Raw genomic sequence first — 27194 nt, forward strand, 5'->3', positions numbered from 1 at the left:
AAAAATCTGGTCTCAAACAGGACAGTAATAATACTCTTTGCTAAAGACTGTACTGGAATATGTACTTCAAGAGAAGCTGCTTTAGAAAGCCTTTTGTCTATTCAGAACATAGAAACATATTCCTGTGGTGCAAAACTACCCCTCCTGTCTTAAAAACTGATGTGTGAGTCAACTTTAGTTTAAAGGAATAAGCAACACGCTTAAAAAACAGGTCTGATTACTTCTCAGTAAATGAGAGGGAAGAAAAAGAAGCCTCACCAGTATCGTTTTGATTTTTTTAATGACTAAGTGTAACAAAACCAAGCAACCATGAACAAGGTAATTGTACACATGCATTCAGTAACTTCAGATGTGTTAGTCTGTAACTAAATTGTGTGACTTGACCTCAATACTTGTTTCTTCCTTCCTCTTCCTCCTCTTCTGACATGGACAATTCATATGCAGCTCTGAGCCTCTGCTCAGCCAGTAGAAGTATTTTAATTACCTTCAGTAGGAAATATAATAGGCCAGGCATTGAAATAAAAGACTTTTCTGGCCTCTGTTTTAACTTCCTGTACCTCAGTGTTTGCTTTCATTGATCAAATACCTTTCCTGACTATTAGTGTTTTTTTTACTAGCAGGAATCCTTTGAGAGTTCCCGTATTTTTCCTTTTGACATGACTGCTTATTTCAAAGGCTGTTACTTCATTCAGATGTGAGATTTATATGATCCAAGATATGCAATTTAAATTATAATCTAATCTAATCATTTGATAGTGCAAATACAAAACTGGAAATTAAGTGGACCAAAAAAAAATTCTCTTACAGGACAACTCTGTTCAATCCTTACTATTTCAGAAGGACTCCTTGGTAAATTCTGTTCAAAAAACGCGTCATCTGTTTTGTGTTAATAGACCGATTCCATGTAGGAGAACAATTTTTTACAATTCGTTGTGTTGAAGGCCTTGAGAGATTCTACTGGATAAGTCTTGCAAGTGTTTCTTTACCTAACAGAAAAACAAAACACATCACACAAATTTTAGTAAGACAATAAATTGTCAATATCATATATTCAGTTTTTGCCATCAGTACATGTGACAACAGGAAGAGCATAGACCAGGGAGATTTCAGGCATTTTAGAATTAGGTCTATAAAACACAATTATGCATATCCTGAACTAACACGGAGCACAGGGGTGCCTTAAGCCCGCTTTGGAAGTCATTCGACTTGCATGAAAAATCAGCATTGGATAATACCCTCTACTACTGAGTTAAACTTTCAACATGTATGTACACTGGATCTATACAGACCTTATATCCTAGTTCTTTTGTCTTTTCTTCCAGCATGGCGTATTTCTCTTTGTTTCTGTTCAGATGATCCTTGTCTCCAGTTCCTTCTACATGCTTCAGCTTCTCGTGTGAAATCTCTAATTGTTTCTGATAATGATGGTGTTTTTCAATTTTTGCTTCAAAGTGTTTCAGCTCCTCCTAAGACAGCAAACACACACAGCTTCACAGGACTTTCTTTCCAAGGCTTCGTCTCTCTTTTCTTGCCAAGACATCCCTAATGCTATTTTACAAAGTCAAGCACAAAAGGCTTTTTCAGTTCCCTGCTTCTTAAGAATGTCTGGACAATACATTATCATCACCACCCAGACACCAATTTTGAAGGCAGGTGCTGAAAACATCCCACTGCAGAGTGCTCAAAATGAGACTCCTGATGGCTATGAGGTGCTAGGAGATGACGGCAGTGAATACCAAGTAAAAGTTTATACATCAGAGTAGGGGACGGGGGGGACAGAGGGAGACAATTTTTAAGAGAAGCCTCTTCTCAAAATCAGGTCCTGAATCTGCTGTTTTCTGCTCAGACTTAAATGTTTTCTGGCTTTGCATCTGTTATGATGAGTTAGAAATAGGATGAATTAATTAACAAACTCAAAGCCCTCTTAGTTTGCCCCAAAGACAGTGGCCAGACTAACAATGGTGTTCAGGGATCTATCAGAGAGATTCTCAGACAACCTGGTATGCTGCAAGGGGGAGCAAAGAGTACGTAATGTCTCTGCCCACCGAAGTATGCTTGTTTTGCTGCTTTGAGGCAGTAAATTCAGTTTGTGCCTTGGGACATGTCCTCTGTGAAAAGTATGGGAAGAGTTCAAAGTGTTATGCCACTTATGGCAGCAGTTCTACGCATTACATTACTGAGAAAATCTCAGACAAACCCTACAGTGAAATCCCTGTTTGACAGAGCCCACTTAGCTTTGGTCACTGGTATCAATCCTGGTGGCTGACAAAATTCCTCTCAAAACAATTAAAAAAAATAAAAATCCATCATCCTAATAGATAATCTTCATTTTTTTAAAGAGTTTTTTTCTCAGCATTTCTGACAAAATAGTTTCCTTTTGCTGTAGAACACTCCAGTCTGTTTTACATACTCCCTTCAGGACCTCAGTCTGGGGTTTTACTGCTCTGATAAATCTCAGATGATGTACCAGCAGAGCAGCACTTGCATCTTTCATTATGAAACCCTTAAGAAGGCTGGTACTGTGTCTAGTCAGGAGAAGACACAACTTCAGCTACTCAAGCAAGGCTGAATGGAATCGGCACATTAATTCTTTAATTCTGCTTTAATGGACTTTATAAATAGGCAGATGTTTCACTGTGATTCTTACTGTCTTACTTTTGTTAGGATGTCCCAACATCCACAGAACAAGACAGATTTGGTCTGGTGAAGAGAGTTTGTATGAATGAAGATTTCTACTAAACCAGAAAAATTAGTAAGCAGATACATGTTCTTGCTTATGGAATTGGGTCTTTCTTTTTCACTGCGGCAGATATGAAGGCCAAATTACCTCTCAAGCAACTGTACAATCCTGATTAAAATGTCCCACTGAGGTCAGCAGAAGCCTTGTTGCTGACTTCAAGCAGGCTTTCCTCTGACAGCCTGAAAAGCAGGGCCACTGAAATCAGTGTAATTAAAACGTTTACTTCGTAAGAGAACTGGGCTGCATGCGAGTTAAAAGATGAAAGATGGATCTTTGATACCTAAGACAGATTTCAATCCCTGTCCCAGGCAGTTAAAACTCTCTCATTAACTTATCCAGAAAAGAAGCTCAAGGTGTCCCTAGCCATGTCCTGGAGCATAAGACATCGTAAGTACATGCATCTCCATGAAGAAGCCCTGAAAAGTTATTTCTCCAGCCTATCAATCAAAATCTATCCTGATAAACAGGCAGAGTCAGATGAAAAAAAACACATTTTCTCAATGCAATTTGAACTAAACAAAACCAGTATGAACCCCACAGGAATTAATTCCTGTATTTCACTGAAAAGTGGCCTTTATCATGGTACTTTCGGGTCAGTTCAACACCGCTCCAATATAGTTAGCAGTGCAAGAGGTGGGCATGAGAGGGAAATTCTTGGGTATATGGAGTACACTGCTTCTCAAAGAATTACATTAAGACGTCAGGTAAGAGAGGGAAACCTGGTGCACTGCAATCAAACAAGCAGTTTGTTTGATCTTCCAAAGATTTAAAATATGCAACACTTGCTTTGATGGGAATCAGAATTGTCATATTGCTTATAATAACAGAACCATGCATGTGACTGGTTACATACATGTTTATATATATGAAATATTAAGAAAGAAGCACGACTTTTTCATGATGTCTTAGGGGCAATACAGAAGTGGCTGCACTCAGAGTAACATCGAGTATTTCTTTATGCGGGAAAATATTTTTCTGTAAGATATCTAACTGGAATTCTACTTACCCGAAAAGATTCAAGTTCTTTCTCAGTGAAATTGGCTGATTTGGCCATGTCCCACAAATCAATCACTCTCGGTTCTTCGAATTCTGAAAAAACACATACCACTAAATGAAAATCTGGACACAATGCTTTTATGCCCAGCTTCTATGAAAGATGACTATGCTTTCTTACATACACACACACAAACATATTCAGCACCACATTACTAATAGGTCTATTTAAATGAAAAAGGAGAAAAATCCAAGTACCTAATGTAAAACTACATTATTGCTGCAGCAAGTATTTTTGAAAAAGCAGTAAGCCCCTAAGAACTGAGTATTGGCATTGGCAACCCTGCATGTTGTCTCTTACCTGCCCTCCTGGGGCTGAAGGTTTAACATTCCTTCTCATATGGGCATGAAAGACAGAACTATATTCTTTAGACGTTATCCCTATCCTTTTACTAGGCTTCTAGTGTTTGCTTCTAGATAGAACAGGCTGGTTGTATCTCTTCAGCCCACTGTGGTCACACCATGTACTGTGATACTGTGACTACATCTTACAACTTGCCCACTGATTTTTGATTTCAAAAAATTAAATTAATTCCAAATATACATAAAAAACTGTGTCATACCACTGTTTGTGTCATATCCCTGGTGACTGACTTTACGCAAACGCTCAAACCCCTGATTGATGCTTCTTAGCTTGTCTTTGAGTTCTCTGTGTTTGTTGTGCAAGATTTCCTCTTTCACCAGGTTCTCTTCAGATGGGTTGATAACATTTTTGTGGATATCTGTCGAAGAAGAAAAGTGTTATTAATTGTGGGTCAAATCCTGATCGTTCAAAAGCTCCTCAAATCTGAGGTGAATAAAAGATGCTAAGTTCATAGCATTTGAGCTGAGTGTAAATAAAGCATCAACAACACACTTTAAGAAGCAGTAATTCCTTTTGCACATCAATATTAAGACCAGTGCCCTGCAGTGCTCTGGAGGGCGATACTGCAGAAATGCCTTTTAAGTCCTGTTGGCCACCAGCCAAGATTCTAGTAAGGAAACGTTCTTATTTTCCTAGGTTAGCAATATCCCAAGGAAATGGGATAGGGATGGCTGATGAGTCCGGTGCCCTCTTCCCTGGGCATTTTATGAACCAAACAGGGCATCTGATGTTGAAATAAATTCCAGCAGCTTCCAGCTTAGACTCTACAATGCAAACATAAAACTGCCTATAAGCTTTAGAATGCTTTTGCTCTAACAATTTTAGCTAGGACTAGTACAGCTAGCTGGATTCAGATCCTCGATGCTTTAATACACCTGAGGCTAGGTGCCTAAGATAATCAAGTATATCCTCTTGTGCTCCCAGCTGGTAAAGTAAACCATGCATGTTCTGCAGACTTTAGGACCACATTTTGCAGCAGTGGATCTAAGCTTGCTGTATAATTTCCAGTAAACTACTATAGCCATCACTGCTAATCTGGTGGTATCCTCCCTGCTTGAAATGCAGGCAGAACCAGAAAACTGAAATGGCAACATTTTTATTAGCTGGCAAGATTTTTGGCAGCTACTGCAGAATCGAACCCAGCAAGTATCTGGAAATGTCAGAATCTGCAAGCAGTTCTAACAGCAATGTCAGACTTCAAGAGTTTCAAAGAAACTTGGAAACAATGGAAGCAATGGGCAGAGAAGAGTTGTACTGATGTCAAAATATCAGAGAAATGTTCAGGCACCTTCTGTTCTGCTCACGGTCTCCAGCAGAATATTGTATTCACGAATCTTTTCCTTGTGATGCTTAAATTCTCGCCAAAGCTTATCCAACTCGTCGTCAGAGAACTTCCCAGAGTTCTTGGCCTGAAAGAAACATGAGCTCACTATGCTTTCCAGCCCAAGTGCTTTTAAGTGCACTCAACTGCTGAAACTTCTTCCCACTTTCCAGCACATTTAGAAAATCATTAAGTCCAGCTCTTCCCTAAGATCTTTTGTTTTAAATCCCTTTATACTAGTTTGAGGTCAGGATTTAGACACTGACAGATATGGTGGCTTTAATCATGCCAAAAGGAAGTTTACTTCAGACTTGCAAAGCCAGACCTGCTATGGACTACCAAGTGAAAAGCGTCTGTCATTTCTATTCCATGGGAAACAATTTAATACAGAAATAAGCGTCTTGGAGGTCCACATGTTACTGTAAGGTGACTTGTTTGCATGAGGGATGCAGCCTGATACTAAGGACAGTCTTTACTTAATCTTACTGGCAAGTGAAGATTTCATCACTACTGTGCATTTGCTCTGCAGTGAATTGTTCATCACTAGACTACTTCTTAGCAATTAGGGAAGCACTGGTCACACAGCTAGGTCACTAGCCACAAAAATAACTTACTTGCTGCAATGCATGATCAAAAATGAATGTTTTTGAACACCTATTCAGCCCCAACCCTTTTTTTTTTTTGCTTAGCGAATTTTCTATCTAACGCACTTTACTGTTCCTCAAAGCACATGACATCATGTCCCTTGACAAAGCTGTATCTAGTTACAGTAACATTTTAAAACTCAGCAAACCTTTTTCTCTGCTTTACTACCACCATACTAGACTGGTGTAAGAATTCCTTTCTTGTACCTGACTACTTGTTTCTTAAAACTTCACTTATTTAATTTTTGAAGACTATGACTTCGTTAGTTTTAACTGCCCAGACTGACATAACACTTTCTATTTTTTATGCATTAATGCAAGTCCTGGAAATTTTCACTTGAATAACAGGTTGGGAAAGTCCTTATTTAACACCTCCCACTATACATTTCACTTTTAAACAGTCTATGAAATGATTCTATTTTAAATGCATCTTTTTAAAAAAGTCCAGAAACAATAAAACCAGGAAAAACACCACAGGTATACTACCACACACTCTAACAGTCACACAAAGGGAAACCATTATTCAGTGAAATTTAAGGGAAAACTCTGTTTGTCCTCAGTGGACCCAGGATCTTACCCCCCATGCAGACTGATACAGGTGTTTTCTCTGGCAAAGACAACTTACCACACCTGGTGACCTGGATGCAGGTGGGACGCCCTTAGAGCACAAAGATGTGAGCCACAGACCACAGCAGTTTGGCCAGTACTTAAAAGCAGATTAGTAAAGCTATTTAATTCCAAGTCTGCGGGCTCTCAGAAGACACAGACAATAGTTCAATGAAGAAACACTGATTTCCTATGCTCCAGTTCCCAGAAACCTTACACACCTTGCTCCATAATTTTTCCAATCTTGGATCATCTAGTGTATCGCTTTCTGTACCATCTTTAATGTAGTTGGTATCAGCTAGTTGAGAGTCCTTTTTTCCATTCATTCCATATTTAGTCATAATGACTGCAAGGGAATAGAAGACACAGAAACGTTAGAACTAACTATGGAAGGTGAGACACTGGCCGCATCCTTGACTTGCAGAGGAGGATTTTGCAGCTCACAGTGGAAAAACTTCACAGTTTAAGACACAGAGGTCCCAAGTTTAATGATCTTTTCTGAAAACATCAGGGGCAAAGGAATCTGTTAGCCTTCTGCAGCTCCCTACTGACCTCCAAAGAACTTGGGTGTGCTCAGTGTCCGGAAAGACAACCTGCTATTTAATGGTTCAAACACAAACACAAGTGTCTTAATTATGTATGCACCTGAGGCAAAGTTTAAACTTCTGCAAAGGTATACCTTACCATTCAAGTTGCATCTAAGTTTGGCTTCTTTCAAAGATATACTTTACCATTTAAGTTGCGTCTGAGTTTGGCTTCTTTCTCTCCATCTTCATCTAGCCCTTCAGCCTTCAATTTTTTCCAGCTTAGCTCATCCTTTTCTTGTATTTTTAGATCACTGTGCAACTCTGCCAGTTTCACAGCAGAGAGATGAAGCTAACAAGAACAGAGAAAGGTTTGTATTTAGTTATGTGGAGTCACCTCTTGCTGCAGTCTTACCTCAGAAGTCAGTATAAATGTGTAGACAGCATAGCACCGCATTTTTTTCTTTTACTCTAATGCTACTTATCTATCTGACTTTAAGGGCCTTAAGGTATAAGCCACTGCATACATAACATCTCTTGCCTATGAATGTGACTACGTACCCAGCGTACTACTGTTAACACACAGTGATCACATAGCCTTCTCTCTCAGCTCTTCAGCTACTTGGACAACAGTGAAACTACCTAAGGGTTAAAAATTTGTGTCTGTCTTTAGTATTCCTTTAAGTAACGTTCAAACGGGATTTCCCCCCATGTTTAATGAGACCACCTTCTAAAAATTATTCTACCTTTAAAATGTCCAGTACTGATAACAAAGAATGTAAAAAAAAAAAATGATTGAAACAATTCAGTTTCATTAATTCACAGAAGGCAATAATAACCAAATTTCTGAAACAATACACCATTGCCACCATATGTGCTTTCCTGCAGACCACCTTCAAGCATACAGTTAGAGCATGTCAGTAAACTTTGTCAGTATGGTTTTGCAGACTACCAGGACACTGAGGATGGCCTTACAGGTCAGAGAGCCACTTCATTTACTATGATCAAAGTGCAAAATTTTCTAAGGTCACTTCTTAACATGGTTGATGTGCATTAAAAATATACAAAACCTAGAGGTATTCCTGACTCACATAACAGAACAAAAAGGTAAGATACTGAGGTTGAAGCTGTGGAAAAAAGGAAATAATTAAATGAATGGTAGGTCAACTTGAAATTTCATGAAATATAGAGAAAACAGGAAGAGACAATGACTAATAAGCAGCTGGCTAAGCAGCACTGCTGTAAGTTGAGGCTGAACTTCTAGATTTTAGACACTTTAGTTATTCACTTTAAAACAAAGATATGTAACAAACCATATCAGTGCTTCACAACTTCTTTTGTGTGTGTGTGCATGCATATTAATAACAAAAAGGCGAGGTAAGCAAAAGCCCAAAGAGAGAAGATCAAAAAACATGAGCAGTGTGACTTCCAGTACAGTTCTGCCTGAGCTGCCTGAGTCCTTCTACCTCTGACCACTGAGCAGCCAGCTCCTGGGAGCTCATCTCCAGCTCTGAACCACCCAGGCTCATCTGTCCTAGGATAGGCTTATTTACTGGGGGGGGAGTCTTTTTTTGTCATTAAAATCAGATTACAGATTATAAAAAATCTAATTGTTAGCGAGGAAGTAGTATGTTTAATAAACATGGACTCAGAACTCAGTATTATTTTTAAACATCAGAATGATACTGAAAAGATTCAGCCATTCATTTGAATGTCAGCAGGTTATCTGAAAGTAACTAGGAAAAATGTCACTATTTTGAGCGAATACCCTAAATTCCTATTGACAGGATTTCAGGAACCTATGCACATTATTTTTCTGCTTTCAGCTTAGGCTGTCCTGATAGTTAGTCTTGTGCTACTGAATATAATAATTTTAATTTTTAAGCTAAGATTTTTTTCCTGTAACTTCCACTTGGCTCACTGAAATGATTTACTATAAAATCTGGAGTAGTTAGAATCACAGGTAAATATAAAATTTATAGAACGTTTTAAAACTTCTGATCCCTTTAATATTAAAGCAAAGGAGCATCCCCGTTTTCTTCTTTACCATCTGCTTTTGGGGAACTGCTTGATAAAAGGGAAGCACTTAGAAGGAGACACTTTATGATTTTTAGTATGCCCTATAGTCAAAAAAACTTAATCATGTACTTATTTGCTTTTCTGAAGCAGGATGGCCTGGACAGCCAGTGTGTCATTGCTGCAGTGGCACTGAGTAACAATGCTTTACTTGTCAAGAATTGCACTGTGATGCTTCAGGAGGAACACTGAGTGAAAAGTTTCCTATAAATTGTGAAGGAAATGACTGATCATCTCAGTAATTCTGTACTCTAATGTCAGCATTCAAATACCATGACTTAAGATGTATTTAGGCTGAGCAAACCCAGGAAAAAAAATCACCAGCAATAACTTAGGTAACAATTAATTCAGCTTCCAAGTACTGCAAAACCAGGAAAATACAATCTGTTGAATGTATGACTTTATCATCAGAGACGTGCTACTGTATAAAGTAGTTTACATAATGCAGTTTACATTAGACACTCTCTGCAGTTACTGCAATCTCATAAACATATACAGTTTTGTGTTTTCTGAAAGTTCCAGAGAAGAATATCAGAACTTCTAAACACAGAGTCTGGAGACAACCCATCATCAATCAAACATTTTAAACTCTTAATAAAACCTAAGGAACTATATTAAGCCCATTGTTGCTTAAGGGAAAAAAAGAAAAGGTTAATTTCTCCCAATTCCAATAATTTGTTTATGATTCTTACAATTTAATATGAAACTCAAGTAACTGTCCTTTTAAACATTATAAATCATTTGAAACCTGTTGGAAGCCCCTTGTCTGTCCCATTTATATAGCACTGAAACGAATACATAGGCTAATTTAAAGCATATAGTTCAAGAACTGCTTCCTTCAAGGCCATCTCATGTAGGACCCTGAATGACACCAGGTAAAAAATGTCAACAGGTAAGACTGCACATCGCTTTACTAACATTAGTCCTATGTCTGAATAACTTAACAAGAAGCAGAGGTGAAAAGCTGTTTAATGATTAAATAAGAAAGCACCAAGTGCCTTAGGCTCATTCCTTATTCCTTATGCTGCCTGGACATTAACACCCAAGTCAGGTACCTGGCAATTCTGGGAATAAGTGCTGGAAAGCTGTGAAACAGTACAACAATTCATCATCTGCTCTTTGCCTTGCTACAATCATTACCTGCAATATCATTACCTACAACCATGCTTCTGAGAGGAAAGGGCTCTTTACTACAAATTTTTAAGGTGTAACATGCCCTAGATCCTGGAGTCCACTGCTGCTTTGGGATGGCCAGGAAGCCCTGATAACAAGTGATGCTAGAACCATGCCAATGGCAACAACCCCAGCACAATGGATTGTTAGAGACTAGTAGGTGTAACCACACACATTGTGAAACCTACATAATATTTGTCACTGGTTCAATTAACTACAGAATTAGGGTCTAAGAACTCGTCTACTAAAATAACTCTTTAAAGTTTTTATATAAAACATATACCTCTGAAAAGAGATACTGGAGAAAGATCAAATCCTCCCTACCTCAGGAAACAGGAAATAATTCTGGCTTGTCAGCTTCTGGTTCCCGCTTGGTAATGTTTTGGGGCTTTCTGAAGGACTGCTCATTCAACTGTGTGTTGAAATGCTGAATTGCAATACCCATCTTTTACATCAAAACAAAGAGGTTCCTTATTTTCAGTCCTATGTCCACCACTACCAAAATGAAGGGAAGAGAGTCCAGCACTGGCACACACAAGTATCTCAAAGCAGGTCTAACATACAGGCATAGTTGTCCTCTTATTTCAGACCTTGCCCAGACATACTGAAAAATCACTTTCTGAAACACAGGCTGAGTGTTGATTGTACTCAAAAGTGAAATTTAGATGGTGGCAAATTCAGTTCAAGTAGGTGTTGTGTCTCTAAAATCTGGCTCACACATATAGAATTTACTAAAGCTTAGCTCTTCACTCTAACAGAGTTAATATCATTTTACATTTTAGCGTCTTAATGTAGATGACGTAAAGCATCTCAAATTTGAATTCCAGAAGATCCAGGTATGAAAATTAAAAAAGAGGTAATTGGAAAAATAAGAGCAAACTGACAATACTACTATTATAGCTTGTTTCTAGTCTTCATGTTGTTTATTCTTCAGCTGTCAGTTCACAGCTGGAGTCTCATTATCACAAACTGCCCTATCCTTCACCCCATCCTTCTCCCATTGAGGGAAGGAGTATTTTTGATACCTTTTTCTGGCACACTGGAAGGCAGCATTATGGCAGGGCTTCTGTATTTTGACTGAACATCAGGCTGTCCTGCCTCTAACTCAATAGTTCAGGCTGGGTCCAGGATACAGAAAATTCAGAATTAATATTAACTACATTCCTTTGCCTGAAAGAACTGAACCTTTGCCAGCCATGACCCTAAAAGAGTTTGACAATCTTCAGGGGATAATACGGGTGTGCTCCTTCGCTCCTGTTGGTGCTGTTCTGCTTAGCTGTAGTTAAATATTTCACTGTAATTAAATATTTTTACTGTATTTTCACTTTAATTAAATATTTTTTTAGCTCAGAATGAGAGAAACTCAAGTATCACTGTCAAAATTAAGGCTCTCATCTGGCAATGATGATACCCATTTGCTGGTCCTTCCACACGTGACTGTATCACTTGATATAAATTAAAGTGACATAACCACAAAGGTGCAGGGTTTTTTACTCTCCTGTACAGTGAACTCCTGTCCTGTACAAAGTAGGAATTAAGGCCACTGCGTTCTGACAGATGAGAGCATCACCCCTTAACAAAAGTGCTAAAGCACTGAACCAGCAAGTGCAGGAGCCAGTCTCGGCTCCTCCCTGGTACCAGAGGGACAACACTCTCTTCCACTTCCTGGGCCTGTATGGCAAGAGTAACACTGCCCATGACACAGATACATATAGCTGGAGAGAGGAAGAAGATACCTCCAGAGAGAAGGCCTTACACAGCACCACTATTCCCAGTCGCCTGGGACAGCACCCATGGAGCAAGGTGGTGTGGCTCCTGCTCTGAGCTGCCCGTCAGGGGCAGCCAGGCCTGAACACCAAACAAAAGCCACGGCAGCCCGGAGACCCAACACCAAGCCGGGGCCTGTCGAGACGACGCCGGGCCGGACAGCCTCGGTTTCTCCTCACACACGAGTCCACCGCTCCAACCGTTGCCCGCGCCGCTTCTCCCGCCGCACCCCATCTCCTGAGGCTGCTGACAGGGAAGGAGTGTCCGAAGCGGCCAAGCCCGACCCTGGGTCCCCCGCAGAGCTCAGCCAGAGCACCACCACTAAGGCGCCGCCGCCGATCCCTCCCACGCCGCCTCACTCACCCGCTGCGCCTTCTCCCAGACCTGATTCAGCCTCACCACCCGGAACTCCCCGGCCTCTCGCCGCTTGGCGCCGGCGGCCGCCAACCCCTCGTTGGCCTCTCGAGAATATTTGCTGGCCTGGACGCTAGCAGCAAGGAGGAGCGCGGCACCGACAGCCGCCAGAGCCTGCGCCGCCGCCATGTCGCGCCGGGCGGGGAACTACGAGTCCCGAGATGCCGTACGGCTTCCCGCCCTCAGCCTCCGGCGGGCGGCCACTGGGGCGCGGGCTCCGCGCCCTCCTCAGTGAGGGAGAGGGGCGTCTGTGTAGAAAAACAGGCTGAAAATCCAGTTTAGGTTGAAAATCCAGTGTCTGCTTTGGGGTATGGGTAGCGTAAGAGATTTAGGTTTGGGCTGTTCCTCTTTAAGCGGCCTCGTGTCATTCTTCTGTGTTTGCTTCACAAAATGTGAAAATATGCCCAATGTGGCAGTGACTTTTTTTTTTTTTTTTTTTTTTTTGGTCTGTCTTAACTACACAAAATGCTCTCCTGCACCATGTGTGTCCCTCAGTGAGATGCTGCCATTAGCTGTACGAGGAAAGAGAGACATGATGGGTTTGAACACCACCCCTTCGACAGAACAAAGTTTTCACATATTAGTAAAATGTTGAAAAGTATACAGAAGAAAAGGCAGCTCAGGAGGGCTGGAAGGCCAGAATGGGGACCAGTTCCCCAGTACTTGCTATGAGGGGAAGAAGGACTCTGCCCTCCCTTGGAGGTGGTAGTGGAGGGCACCTCTGCCCAGGACAGCACATAGGGGTTGATGATGTGGGGAGAGGAAGGATTGTGAGAAATGTAATAATGAGTAGAGTGGGTTGTTACTGAGGAGTGAGCTGGGGGAACAGCACTGAGGCTGGTGGTGTGTGCTGAGAGCACAGCTCCTGGGCAGGAGTGCCCTGTCCTGCATGGCACTGACCTCCTCTCACAGTGCTTCCTCCTCAGGTAGGCAGCCAAGAAGTGCAGTAGGCAATGGGAAATCTTTGGAGGGGATTAAGTCAAGCTGTATTAAGAAAAAAAAAAATCACGATGCTGTGAAAATGCTCAATATTTAATCTAGGGTTGGATATATCCTCCCCAGTTTTGAAAAAATCCACTAAAATTGAATGCTGCTATGAAAGAAGTGCAGGGTATGGAGAGCACACTCCATGTGGGTGTTTCTGAGGGGAAGGTGGTGAAGAAAGCTGTTCCTTCTCTTGTCTTCTTGATGAATCCTCTTCTGCACACTGCAGAGCTTATGTAGTACAGAGTCTTTGGCATAGTTGGGAACTTCTGTGTTGAGTTTGTTTAGCAAGGTTAGTGCTAGGCTTGCTTGCCTGAGTCTAGCTGGGGGAAGCAAAAGTTTACTTCATAAATTCAGCTCAGATCTCATGTATGACCTTGAGAAAATTAAAGTTTATCTCTGTAGTACTGTCAACACCAAGCTTTCATGCATTATAAATCAGTCCTATGAAAACAAATAAATTGCCTAAACTAGAATGAGATTTCTGAAAACAGTGCCGTGAGGAGGATTTTTACTGGGCTCTCATTTTTGCCTTGTAAGCACTATAAACATTTTGTCTTTTTTCTGCATTTTCCTAAGTCAATACAGAGATTATCAGTCACATGAACCTAGAAGCCGTTGCTATCAGTCTTAAGTTGGAGAAGCAGGCAAAAGTATTGCAGTATGTACTGCACTGAAGAGCAGCTGAAGTAAGCGTTGAAGTATACATTGAAGTATAGTGAAATGATGATGGGAAAAGCAGCCCATAAACCTTACCCAAATCTTGCAGAGCTGTTCACATCAATTTTAGGATCTAGAGCTTCTTTTAGTCTCATTATTATAGTGTATATACATAGTGTTTAATCATTTTGGAACATGGAACGATGGTTTCGTCTTGTCTGTCATTTGAACTATTGATTGAGTTTTCTGGCTCTACAAATGAGTTCAGCCTGTATGCTATATAAACTCTTACAGGTTCCCACTGTGGCGCTGAGCATAGTTGTGCATAGCTTTATGCATTTATTTGCTTGAGTTTTTGAGCAACACTGAGAAAATTTTAATAGGTAAGGGATGCGGCACCATTAGTGCTTGTGCTGGCTTGTTGGATCTTGTTCTCCAGTGCCTTTATGTCTGTGTCACATGACCACACTTGGTCTTGTTTTGTGTGTCCTGGCCCAAGTGCTTAATTCTCACAAGTAAAAAGCCGAAATAATTCTATGGAATTCAGTGGAGAGACTTTGGATTTACGTTGTTGTTCATGAGGCCAAACTCATCACAGGGTGCACCGTAGTGTAAATAAGAAATATGCAGTGTGAGGTAATGAAAAATCAGGTCCATTGTTTCCCTTTCCTGTGCACTTGTGGTCAAATTCTCCCTTAACTTTTTCCTAGCAGAACTGAAAAGCAGTTCCTCTGAATCCCTGATACTGTGCCAAAACTGATATAACCAGTGGAACTGTTAAGCTATTGCAGACTCTATTGTTTGCATTGTTCCAGAGGGCTGTAGCTGAGTTGATGGACCATTGCTTTTTGTGTATTTGTTCTTTATTATCTTTATTAAAGAAAAAGAAATTCTAACAAAACATAATGTAGACCACATTCAGAAGTCTGTCTTCTGCCCTCTGCTCACTTGAAAAACAAAATTAGAGAGATTTGGAATGAGGATGACATTGCAAAGCAGTGAAGAGATCAGAGAAAGTCTTAGTTAAAAGAAAGAGGAAAGTCCAATGGCACTTACAGAACAGTGCAGGGCTTCTGTTAGAATGAAGGAGAGGAGGACTTGGAAGCTTACGTTCTAGGGCTTGAATGTGATTTAAATTACATTCTTCTGAGTACAGTGTGTTAAAGGAGAAGATCAGCAGATCTTCTCCTTTAAGAGTCAGTATGACAGCTGGACCAGCTGCTTCTGGTTTCAGTTTTACCAAAAACAGTTCACATTGAATTTGTGCCTTCGCATATTCTAGATACATCTAACATTTTTTTTTTTTTTGAGAGTGATAGAAACTGTCCAGTGTTTCAAATACTCTGTTGCAGAGGTCTGGAAATGACAGCGGTTGTGGCCTTTCTCATCTCAATCTTCCACCTTAGAGATATGGTCTGCAGGCTGAGCTCAGCCAGCAAAAATGCAGGGCAGATAGGATAGGTGTGGTGGGTTTGCAGGAGTGCTGCTGGCTTTGTCCAATTATCCCTCACTTGGCCTCCCCAGGACCCTGCTGAGGGTATACCGAAGTGATGTCTGTAAACCTTTTGCAAACAATAACCTTAGCCCAAAATCTGTCCTGGCTGGAAAACCATGTGTTAGATGTTTCCCAGGGTGCCTTTCCCTCCCCTCTCGGATACCACAGATATCTCTGTGTAGTAACACGGGCCCCAGAAGTTTTAGGACTTATCCCATGCTCCACTCCTGGCCAAACTAAATTTTAACAGAGAACAGCACCATTGCATATTTTTTGTTCCATCCATGTAAGACTGACAAGGTGAAACGTAAAAGCTTATTTATATGATCCTCTGTCCCCTCTGTAATGATGGTTTTCTTAAGCATTGGTAAAATTCCCACCAAACCCATCACCTCTTCCCAATGACATCCCTCATCCCATCTATAAAAAAAAAAAAGTTCTACAGGCAGTGGGCTAACCTTTCTACCTTTCACCTTTTTACCAGCCATCACAAACTTTTTACAAATAGACTTTTCATACAGTCTGGACAACTTGTCCCTGAATTCCTTCTTCACTTTTATCTTGGGCTTTTCAGCTTCTACAGGTTGATCACCTTTCTTCTTATCGTCTGGGATTTTGATTTCTTCAGAAGGCGGTTTTGATTAACTTATAGTGCCTTGTCCTTTCACCTCTTGGGTCACACTGGACAGTAACCTGAGTGAGCTTTTAGCAGCAGCAGATCTAGAATACAGCGCTAATACATTACTCTGTGTGCCAACAAGCTTCACAACATCCTTGTGGTTGCTCATTTCTTCTACAACTGGAGACACCTTCAACGAGCACATAAACACTGGCAAGAATACCACCAGGCCGAGCAGCAGCCACAGCAGGAGCCGCCTGCGGCACCATGCTGCTCCCGTGCCTTCCCCCAGCACAGCCATCACTGCTGTCTGGCCGAACTCACTGCCACTGTGGGCTGCTGCCACGTCTGGCCATGTAGTCTGCTGCTATCACCCATTACCCTCAGTCTCTTAACCCCACAGCAGTCAGGCTTCCTTCTCTTTGATCCCAAGAGCTCACCTTTACCAGCGTCTGATCCAGACCCCCAGGCTCTTCCCACCTATCTCAACGTGATCTGGATCGCAGACTATTCCTGCCTGTCTCCACTTCATTGGGTGCTGCCATCACCGCTCAAAATTTCAAACATCCCCCAGCACAGCCATAATCACTGCCACCCCTCATCACACCCATAATAATTACACTCATAATCTGAAGGCCCTCACACAGGGCACCAATTGTTGCAGCCCTCTCCAAACTAGCCAGTTGCAACAAGGTCTTTTACCATCTCAGACCAGCGTACTCTTCATACCTGTCCCTCTGCTGCCTTCTTACCTCTCCTCACCCAGAGCATGCATTCTCTGCTCCTTCCTCCCCTCTCAGTGGGTGCCAGCAGAAGCATCTCCTCCCTCCAGCTGTTAACTGCTAATGCCCCATCTCCTCCCTGACACTGGTGTATGTGCTTTTTTGGGGCTAAGCCAGTAAAGAGAGCCTATCACAGAATCATCCAATCCTAGAATGATTTGGGTTGGAAGGGTCCTTGAAGATCATCCAGCTCCACATCCCCACCCCCATCCCCATCATGGGCAGGGACACCTTCCACTAGATCAGGTTGCTCAAAGCCCCATCCAACCTGGCCTTGAATGCGTCCAAGGAGAGGACATCCACATCTTCTCTGGGCAACCTGTTCCAGTTTCTGTGGCACAGAGGTGACAGCTCAGTCACAGCCCTCCGCCCTAGCCCTGGCTCTCGCTCTGTGGGGTGGCTGCACTCACTTGAACTCCCCAAAAAACTGGGAGATGCAGCATCACTCACGCCACAGGGGAAGTGGAAATTTTGGGTGCATCACTGGCCCCAGATGCTGACTGAGTCATCCCACAGCCATTAAATGTAGCACCCCTGGGGATGGCGCAGAGCCAGCCGGTGTCAGTACCGCACACCCCTGGGGAACACAGTTCGCCCTTGCCCAGCTGGTGGGCTGCCTGGCTGGTAACACTAGACCACTGATAAAGCCATGTACCGTCTCAAAATCCCCAATTTCTGCAGAAATGGGCCTTGTTGGATAAATGAGGATCTGGTGGGCTACTTGCAACCAGCTGCCAGGACATTCCTGTGAGGTTGCTGGCCTGTGCAGTTCCAGACACAGGGCATGGGAACCATGGTGGGGATGTATTTCCCTTGGCCTCCATGCCACCTGCTTCCCTTGGCCTCCATGCCACCTGCTTCAGCTTCAGTGAGATGTCAGGGAAGAGAAAGCTGTAGAAGCCTTCTTCATTGTCCCCTCTCTGGCACAGCCCACTGGCTTGGTACTGCAAGAGGGGAAAAGAAGGTGTGTGTCAGGGGCTGTTGGTGGGTATGGGGCTGGGGACTGGGGAGTGTCAAGCCCCAGTGACTCACCAAGCGGTTCTCATGGATGCAGAACCTGTCATGCCAGCACAACTGTCCCCTGACTTTGGGTTGCAGTCAGCCTGCTGGCACAGCCTGCACACTGCTGGAGGATGGCAGCACTGTCACCCCCAGCACTGTGCTAGGGTGCCAGTGCGGGTAACACTGGGAGCGGGATGGGGGAGAGGCCAGAGCACATTCCCACAGTGTGGGGGCCTCTTGTGCAGCTGGGCATCTGGCAAAATCCCCTCTGGCAGGTGCCTGAGGGGATCCTCTTCGTTCACTGTAGAGAGCTTTATGGCAAGTGCTGGAGGCCACGATGCCTGTGAAGGACCTTGAAGGCTGAATGCACAGAAAGTAAGATAAAGTTGGCTGAACGCCCAGAAGAGAAACGGGGTATGAAGCAAGGCTGAAGCAGATGCAGGGTGCAGCGTCGGTGGCTGGCTGAGAACATGAAACACACAGAGATAAGAGGGAAGAGAGAAAAGAAGTGCAAGAAGTTCAGTGTGTTTGTATCTTAGCAATTAACCAATGAAATACAGCTAAGACGTGTGTGAACAGTATTGATTAACCAATGATATTTTAGTATGGTGCCTTAGGATATAAAAGCATGGGTTATGGATTAATAAATGGTCTTCTGATCAGCATTCAGGAGTCTGTCATTCACCTCCTCAGTTCACCTTCATCCTTGGGGACCTGATGCTTTGTTTTGGTGGGAGGGGGGGAGGCACACAGGAGGGTCCTGCCTGCTCCTCCAGCAGCAGTGTGGGGTAGTGTGTGTGGGGCTGTGGCACCCCCACAGTGCTGGATTCTCAGCTCCATCACTGCAAGGGGCTGCCGTGAAGGATATGGCTGGGCGTGGGGACATTGGTGCAGTCGAGGATCAACCTGATCCTGCAGTGTTTCGGGCAAACACGTCACTGAGCTAGTGGCAGATGCCCAGGGGGCTGCCTCACTTGGAGTGCTTGTGACTTGGCTCTGCACATGCTGTGCAGGGAGAGCCCTGAGAAACAGGCAACCCCTGGGTGAGATGCTGATATCACCCCATGGGGATTTCTGGGTTATACTGGGGGACAGGAGCTGAGCCAGGGCTGGGGAAGGGGAAGCACCGTGGGAGCTGTCATAGGGCAGAGGCCACCCTGCCTGGGTGACAGCAGTCAAACCAAGGCAGGGGGAGGGGAAGGGGGTCCCTGTGGGTCCCTTCTGTCTAATCATGGCTCCAGCAGGGACTTCAGAGACAGCCAAAGGGTCCAAACACTCTATTTAGGCATCAAAACTCCTGACTCCTCATTAACAGGCATACTGACACCTTTAAAAGTGCTTTTGTATTTTCACTTTATTAGGAAACAAAATTTAGTTTAAAAAATGTATGTCAATTAGAATCAATTTTCCTGTTGAAGAAGTATGCAACTCAAGCACTCTGTTGGGCATCTGGTGCCGGGGCCCAAGCCTGCTGCATTGGGGCAGCAGCAGGGAAGGGTCAGTACTCCAGTGACTCGAAGTGCTTCATAAGCTCCTGCACCCAGGATGCCTTGGCGTCTGCACACATCTCCTTCCCCTTCTTGGTGACCAGACTGCCAGGAAAAAAACATCAGGTCGCTTGGCCGGGGCGGTGGAATGCCTGTGCTGGGTCTCGCTGGCAGTGCCCTGGGTGTTGCTGGCTGTGTTCCCTTCCCCTTCCCAACCACCCTTGGACACACTGGGGTGCTGCTGGGGCTGTTGCACCCTGACCCCCGTCAGTGCTGGGTACTCACACCACCGCTGGCTGGCTGCATATGCTGCTGGTCCTGTAGATGGAGCTGATGAATCTGCGTGAGACCCGACGAGACGTGTAGGAGAAGCAGCAGGCAGTGGGGTTGGTGTCTGTGGGGACAGAGACCCCCTGCTGTAGGAAAGGCTCTGCCTTGGGCTCCCAGGGGATTTGCTGTCACCTGTGCTGTATCCCTCAGGGACACCCCCTGGAAGCTTCCATCTCTGAGGCTGAGTCCCAGCACTGGTGATGACCACTCACTCCCAGCCCTTCCCATGGACATGAGGGTCCCATCAGTGGGGACGGGGCTCTCTCTTGGAGGGGGACCGCAAACCTGGCTTCTGGGTAGATGCAGCAATGCCAGAGTCATGAGGATGGGCCTCAGCCAAGGAGCAGATGGCCACAAGGAGCAGAGCAGCCAGGGTGGCTGCGAGGACCTTCATGATGCTGCAGGCTGAGGGAACCACGAGTGGAGCTGGAGCTGGGGTGGCTGCAGGGCTCTCCTGCACAATGCTTGGCCCCTGCTGCTGCTGCCTTCCTTTTATCCCCTGGCTGCTGGATGGGTCCAAGGTTTCAAGGAAAGAAAATGAGTGCATCATACTGGGGAAGTTACGGCAGGATTGCCCAATTTTTCAGAGCTGGAGAAAGCAAGGGAACTGTAGAAAGGGAAGCAGCAGCCACAGGGCTGTAACTTTCAGATTCAAGACAGAAGAGGTCTTGTGAGGACCGGCTGAGGAAACTGCAGTTGTTTAGCCTGGAGAAAATGAGGCTCAGGGGAGACCTAATCACTCTCTACAACTACCTGAAAGGAGGTTGTAGCAAGGTGGATCTTGGTCTCTTTTTTCCCCAGGTAACAAGTGCTAAGACGAGAAGAAATGGCCTCAAGTTGTGCCATTTAGAGGAGGTTTACATTGGATATTAGAAAAAAATTCTTCACTGAAAGGATTGTCAAGCGCTGGAGCAGGCTGCCCAGGGAGGTGGTGGAGTCACCATCCCTGGAGGTATTTAAAAGATGTGGAGGTATTTAAAATATGTGGCACTTAGGGACATGGTTTAGTGGTGGACTTGGTAGTGTTAGGTTAATGGTTGGACACTATGATCTCAAGGGTCTTTTTCAACCTCAACAAGTGCATCATACCAGGGAGATTATGTCAGGATCACCCAGTTTTGCTGAGCTGGAGAAGGCAAGAAAACCACAGAAGAGGAAGTGCCGGACACAGGGCTGCAACTTTCAGATTCCATTTGGGCACCTGGTAGGGACTGGCCATAGCCCAAGCAGCTGTGACAGCAGCTCTGCCGCTGGTGTGATGACCCCACCAGCCAAGAGCCAGGCTCGGGCATGAAGCTCCATAACTAGAGCCCTGAGGAAAATCAGGGCAAGGCCAGAGAAAGGGGAAAAAAAAAGGAGGAAGTAGCAAGTTTTCCAGCTTGCTTTCTGAGCGGGCACTGGTGAGGGTGTTTGGGAATTACCCTCTGTGACTGCAAATGCTTCCCCTTTTTCAGTCATGCTGTGTTCTGCTTGAGGTTTCATCTGCAAGGCTGCAATGAGCTGGCTCAGTGGGTGCCAGCAGAAGCATCTCCTCCCTCCAGCTGTTAACTGCTAATGCCCCATCTCCTACCTGACACTGGTGTATGTGCTTTTTTGGGGCTAAGCCAGTAAAGAGAGCCTACACTGGGTGAAGTGATCCTGCTTGGAAAGAAGTGAGCAAGCAATAATTGCAACAACCTGACTGCCACAAGGCTGCAGACCACAGCTAAAATGAAAATGCTTAGACAGAGAAGTGTAAATCCTCTGTTCACCCTAGTGACAGAGAAGGTGTCAGGCCAGGCTGCAGCCTGGGACCACTGCTCCATCTCTGCAGCAAGGCAATGGAGTCCAGTCACAGAATCATCCAATCCTAGAATGATTTGGGTTGGAAGGGTCCTTGAAGATCATCCAGCTCCACATCCCCACCCCCATCCCCATCATGGGCAGGGACACCTTCCACTAGATCAGGTTGCTCAAAGCCCCATCCAACCTGGCCTTGAATGTGTCCAAGGAGAGGACATCCACATCTTCTCTGGGCAACCTGTTCCAGTTTCTCACCATCCTCAGAGTAAGGAATTTCTTCTTAAAATCTGCTCTAAATCTACCCTCTTCCAGCTTTAATTGTTACCCCATGTCCTGTCACTATACTTCCTGGTAAAGAGTCCCTTCCCATCTTTCCTGAAGGCCCCCTTTACATACTGGAAGGCTGCTATGTCTACCTGGAGCCTTCTCCAGGCTGAACAACCCCAACTATCTTGGCCTGATCTCACTGGGGAGGTGTTCCATCCCCCTGATCACCTTTGTGGCCCTCCTTTGGACTTATTCAAGAAGGTCCATGTCTTCTGCTGGGGGCCCCAGAGCTGAACTTCTAGCACAAGCCTGAAATACATGATTCATACTTTTATCAGATTTGAATATAATTATCAGCTCTTTTTATCCCTCCTTCTCTCCTTTCTGATGGTTAGAAGATCCACAAATAATGTAAGTTCTGCTCTCCCAGTTCACTTTGTTCCTTCTGCTGTCCTTAAACTTAACCTGTAAAAAGGCTGTAGCCTTAAATACAAACTAAACATATCCATTATCCCTCATCACTTCTTCAGCTTTGCAGATATGCATAATCCACCATTGAAATGAAATTACCGATGTGTGATTTCCTAAAGTATAATATATACTCTAAGAAAGTCCTAACTTGTATTATGACAAACCTGGACCCATTTGAAAAGATACTCCATTAGTATATTTTACGGTCAATGCTCCATTCCATCCTGTTGTGGTCTGAGTAACTTGAATTCTGCTAACTTTCTGCCAGCTTCTCTATATTTAAAAACATGGAAATGTCTTACACGTGTTTAACAGAACCTTAAGCATAATCTTGAGACCACTACAAAGATCAAAAAATGGAAATAACTATTAATATCTGCAGGCCCTGATTTTATCCTTGCTTTTGTAAGTCTGCAGTATCCCAACAGTATATGCAAATCATAAACTCGTATTTTCCTAAATTTTTATCTAGGTAATAACACAAGCTGAAGCCTGAGCTAGGTGACCCATTCCTGTTCTGAAACTGATTTAATTGCTTTAATATAATATACCCTTGTCTCTGCTGAGACCATTCAGCAGCATACTGGGCAACAAATTACGCCCTACTATTTCTCTTTAACCTAACACCAATTGTTAACCACTGCTAACCATCTCCTTAAACACAACCTTTCTTGTCTGTCCTGGTAAAAGGTACATGTACACTTGTCTTTTAGTTCTAATTTAAATAATTTTATGTAGGGAAGGCAAATAACTTTTGAAACTACATTATCTGGGGTTTTGGGTTTTTTTTTGTAGGCTGCTTTTGAGGTTGTGCTCCCTTTTAGTCAAGATAGAAGCTGCCCTTTGACCTTTTATCTTCAATGAGTTAATATAATAAATAGATTTTATTTGTGCTTATCTGAATTGGACAAGTGTATCCAAACTATAAAAGCAATAGTAGCCTCTTGGCTATACTGTGTATTATAGTTGTAGTCCTATTCAGAAAGATGCATTACAAAAACCAATGAATGTTCTGAGAATGAGAGGCAATTGTGAATTCTGAATTTCTTGATTAAGATTACTTATCAGGCACCTATTTTATCTGTGCTGTAACTGTGGTTTTCCTCATTTAGAAGATAAATCTAGATCTCAGCACTATTTAGTGCTTTAGTAAATTAGCCATATAAAAACAGATCTCTTGTACAGGTACTCAATCAAAGACTAACTTTGTCTTCCAAAATGTCCATTTGGAATAGATGCAGTAGTATAATGCCCTTCATAAAGAATGTAGTAGCAAGCAAGAAAAATAAGCTATCTACCATCTAATTCAAAATTTCCCCCAGTTAAAGTTTTCTGTACAGTTTTGCTCACATGTATGAAGCCTTGCATTTTCTGGATTTTAGGGTAATTTTTTTTAAGCAGTTGGCCTTAAAACAACCTCACAACTTTGTGATAATTAAATATTACGGAATAAAAGTAGAATATATAAATGAGTCTCCAAATAGTCAAGGTTTGCCTGTAGCTTCACCTGAGATACCACAATGCCTTTGCATACCAACATCAGTCCCAATATGTTGCCTGTTTTTGACAGCAGGTAAATAATACTGTTTTGGTCTTAATCACTCTAGATTTCACTCTCCTGAACATCTTTACTTTTTCTCGTGGTTTGTGTGTTAGTAGTGTTTAGCCAAGGTTGATCCAAGATAACTGGAGATCCTCCATCCATGGGTTAAAATCATCTGTTTTGTTCTGCAAGAGAGTATATAGTCTTCCTATATTACAAGATATGGTCCCAAAGAAGTATAAGAAAAGTGATGAGAAGGCAAAACTGGCTTGAAAGCATCTGCCTATCCCATTTTAATGGTGTCAGCAAACCAAAGCTTCCTGTGGTACATATCACAGCAGTTAGCTACAGCCTGATCTCTGTCTGGTGTCTGCCTCTCAGTATGGTTTTGTAAACATGGAGGGATTGTATTTCTTCTTTTCATTTCTTTTAGTAACAGAAGAGAAAGCATCCTTCTGGATCTTGTACATCCATTTTCACAGAGGTATATATTTCCATATACTCTAATTCGCCTTAAATTAAAGAGCATTTAGTCAAGTGTGCTTTAGGTTTTCCAGGACAAAACAGCAGAGATATGTATCTGGACTAACTGAGCAGAAATCTCTCATCAAAGACACAAGCCTTTTTGTCAAGAGATTAGGTCTTTTCCTTCACTGTGTGCTGTTCTGTAAATCTCAGACCAAGGTCAGAGTCAGCTTTTAGACGTCAGGTTTCGGCTACTTCAGGAGGGCTAACAGGACCTGGATTCCTCTGATACCCTTAAGGAGTCTGCGATAGCTCACTGTGATGGAAAGTTGCAGCTGTCATAAAAGCACTTCATACACTCATTCCTCAAACGGCCCACAGGCTTACAGCTGTGTCTAAGACATCATCGTAAACCTTCCTTCTCCGTGCCAACTCCGTTTTTAGCTCAGAGGGGCAGTCTTCCTCACAGCATCTGTCTCAGTGATCCTCTGCATGGGTGACTCTCAGTACCCTATCCAAGCAAACCCAGATAATGTGTCATTTTCTAGCATCAGAAGTTTTAGGTCTGCTTTGTTCCAAGTCTGAATTGTAGGAAAACTACTCTGTTGTAGTGTGGATGAAACCATTTTGTGTTTTTTTTTTAAAATAATTTTGTCCATTTAAATTCAGTTAAGCTAGGTAACCGTTTTCTTTTTTCTGAAATAGTATCTTTATTTTCCTTGAATTTATTTGTGTGCATTCAAGCAGGAAGTTAAATAATGTCAAACTGAAGAAAATGAATTGCATAATATGCTGAAAAGATGAATTGAGGAAATGTTTGTTATTACATTAACTTCTTACTTACATCCTTAATGTGAATTACTGGAACGTCAAAGAGAACTAACCACCTTGGAATTTATTTTTAAATACATATTCTCATAAAGTGGATCCTTTCTTCTATGCACTTAATTTTAGTGAAAGAATAAAGCAAGTGTTGGTATAATATTATTGCAAAACATGTCTCTAGAGTAGTTAATTCTTGTAAGTGGCAACAGCTTTCTATTGCCATTATCTTCCTGAAATCACTTCCTTAGCTAAACTGTTTAGAGCTGATGCTAAAGACAGGTGTATGAAAACCAGCTTATGAATTTTGCCCTTCTAGAGATTGTCTTTGTGGCTTATTAAAGTGAACGTTGACTTGTTCTGGAGAGAAACAAAATACTGTCATAGTTTAACCCTAGTTGGTAATTAAGTGCCACACAGCCACTCAGCCACTCCCCCCTCACCCAGAAGGATGGGGAGGAGAATTGGAAAGGAATGTAAAACTTGAGGGTTGAGATAAGAACATTTTAATAATTGAAATAGAACAAAAAGTGCAAGAACAATAATAACAATAATAGCTATAATGAAAAAGAGGGGGAAAGAATAAAATCCAAAGGAAAGGAAAAAAGAAAACAAGTGATGCACAATACAACTGCTCACCACCCACTGACCGATGCCCAGCCAGGCCTGGAGCAATGATCTGCAGATCCCACCCAACGCCCCAAGTTTATATTTTCAGCATGATGTCCCATGGTGTGGAATATCTCTTTGGCTAGTTTGGGTCACCTGTCCTGGCTGTGTCCCCTTCCAGTTTCTTGTGCCCTCCTGGCCTCTCGCTAACTGAAAAGTCCTTGACTTAGTATAAGCATTACCCAGCAACAACTGAAAACATAGGTGTGCTATAGACATTGTTCTCACACAAAAACAAAACACAGCACTGCACCAGCTACTAAGCAGAAAATTAACTCTATCCCAGCCAAAATCAGAACAAGTACTCACTGGCATTCTTGGCTGTTTGTTTTAGTGCTCCTGGCTACAGCTGTAGATGACTTCTGGCTGCAGTGGTGAATCCACCTTTCCTTTTTATCCAATTCCCGACACATGTTTTTATAGACTCTTTCTTTCTTCGTAAGTGTGGAGGGGATAATAAGGATTTTGTAGCTGGAATCTTGACCTTTTCCAATGAGACAGAGTTTAGGTACTGAGTAAGTTCAAAATTTGAAATAAGAGATGATTTCTCAAGCACTTAGAGTCCCAGAGAACATCTTTGTTTTATTATCTTGGTACCAGCATGGACTTAACTGTTGTGGGACTACTTGCTTTTTTAATATTAAACATATAGGTAATTTTTAAATAGAATTTAGGCTGTCAATTATGAGTAGATCAAAGAATCTAAAATAAATAAACAAATTGCTAACAGGTATCTCACCTGCCAGTGAAGTGCAGCTCCTTTCTGACGTGAAGCTCATCAGTGCAACTCATGGTTGGGTCTAGTTCAATAAAAAATGCAAAAGCAGTTTAAAGAAACAGAATATGAAATAACAAAAAAGATTCTGGAAGACATCAACTGCCATGTCTTTGAATACCATGTATTTAAGTGGTGTATTTTCTCTCATGAAACTATTACAAATAGTTCTTTGTAACTCTGTTCCTCCTGAATGATCTTTTCTGGAATTCAGCAGTGCAGTGTAGAAACAAACCTGACAGTCATGCTCCTTTACATCAGTTTTCTGTCAGAGTAAACGTGTCCTTTTTTTGTCAGGAATTTAGTTAAGGAGTCCTTAAAAGTACTGTTGCAGTTTAACTTGATCCCTGTTTCTCCTA

The 27194-nt window shown here is 42.7% G+C and overlaps 2 protein-coding genes across 2 annotated transcripts; both read right to left on the bottom strand.

Moving 5' to 3' along the window:
* Positions 1–263: 263 nt before the first annotated feature.
* On the bottom strand, positions 264–12850 carry LRPAP1 (LDL receptor related protein associated protein 1). Its single transcript, XM_055700704.1, has 8 exons — positions 12632–12850; positions 7460–7604; positions 6950–7074; positions 5446–5566; positions 4357–4515; positions 3747–3829; positions 1290–1466; positions 264–986 (listed from the first exon to the last, which is right to left on the bottom strand). Exons 1-8 carry the CDS (start codon positions 12809–12811, stop codon positions 921–923), a joined length of 1056 nt encoding a protein of 351 aa, XP_055556679.1. The 5' UTR covers positions 12812–12850; the 3' UTR covers positions 264–920.
* Positions 12851–19560: 6710 nt separating this feature from the next.
* LOC102048973 (C-C motif chemokine 4-like) lies at positions 19561–20606 on the bottom strand. Its single transcript, XM_005446415.4, has 3 exons — positions 20327–20606; positions 19997–20105; positions 19561–19816 (listed from the first exon to the last, which is right to left on the bottom strand). Exons 1-3 carry the CDS (start codon positions 20589–20591, stop codon positions 19723–19725), a joined length of 468 nt encoding a protein of 155 aa, XP_005446472.3. The 5' UTR covers positions 20592–20606; the 3' UTR covers positions 19561–19722.
* Between the last annotated feature and the right edge of the window lie 6588 nt (positions 20607–27194).

This window comes from Falco cherrug, chromosome 1, assembly GCF_023634085.1.
Source record: "Falco cherrug isolate bFalChe1 chromosome 1, bFalChe1.pri, whole genome shotgun sequence".
NCBI lineage: Eukaryota > Metazoa > Chordata > Aves > Falconiformes > Falconidae > Falco > Falco cherrug.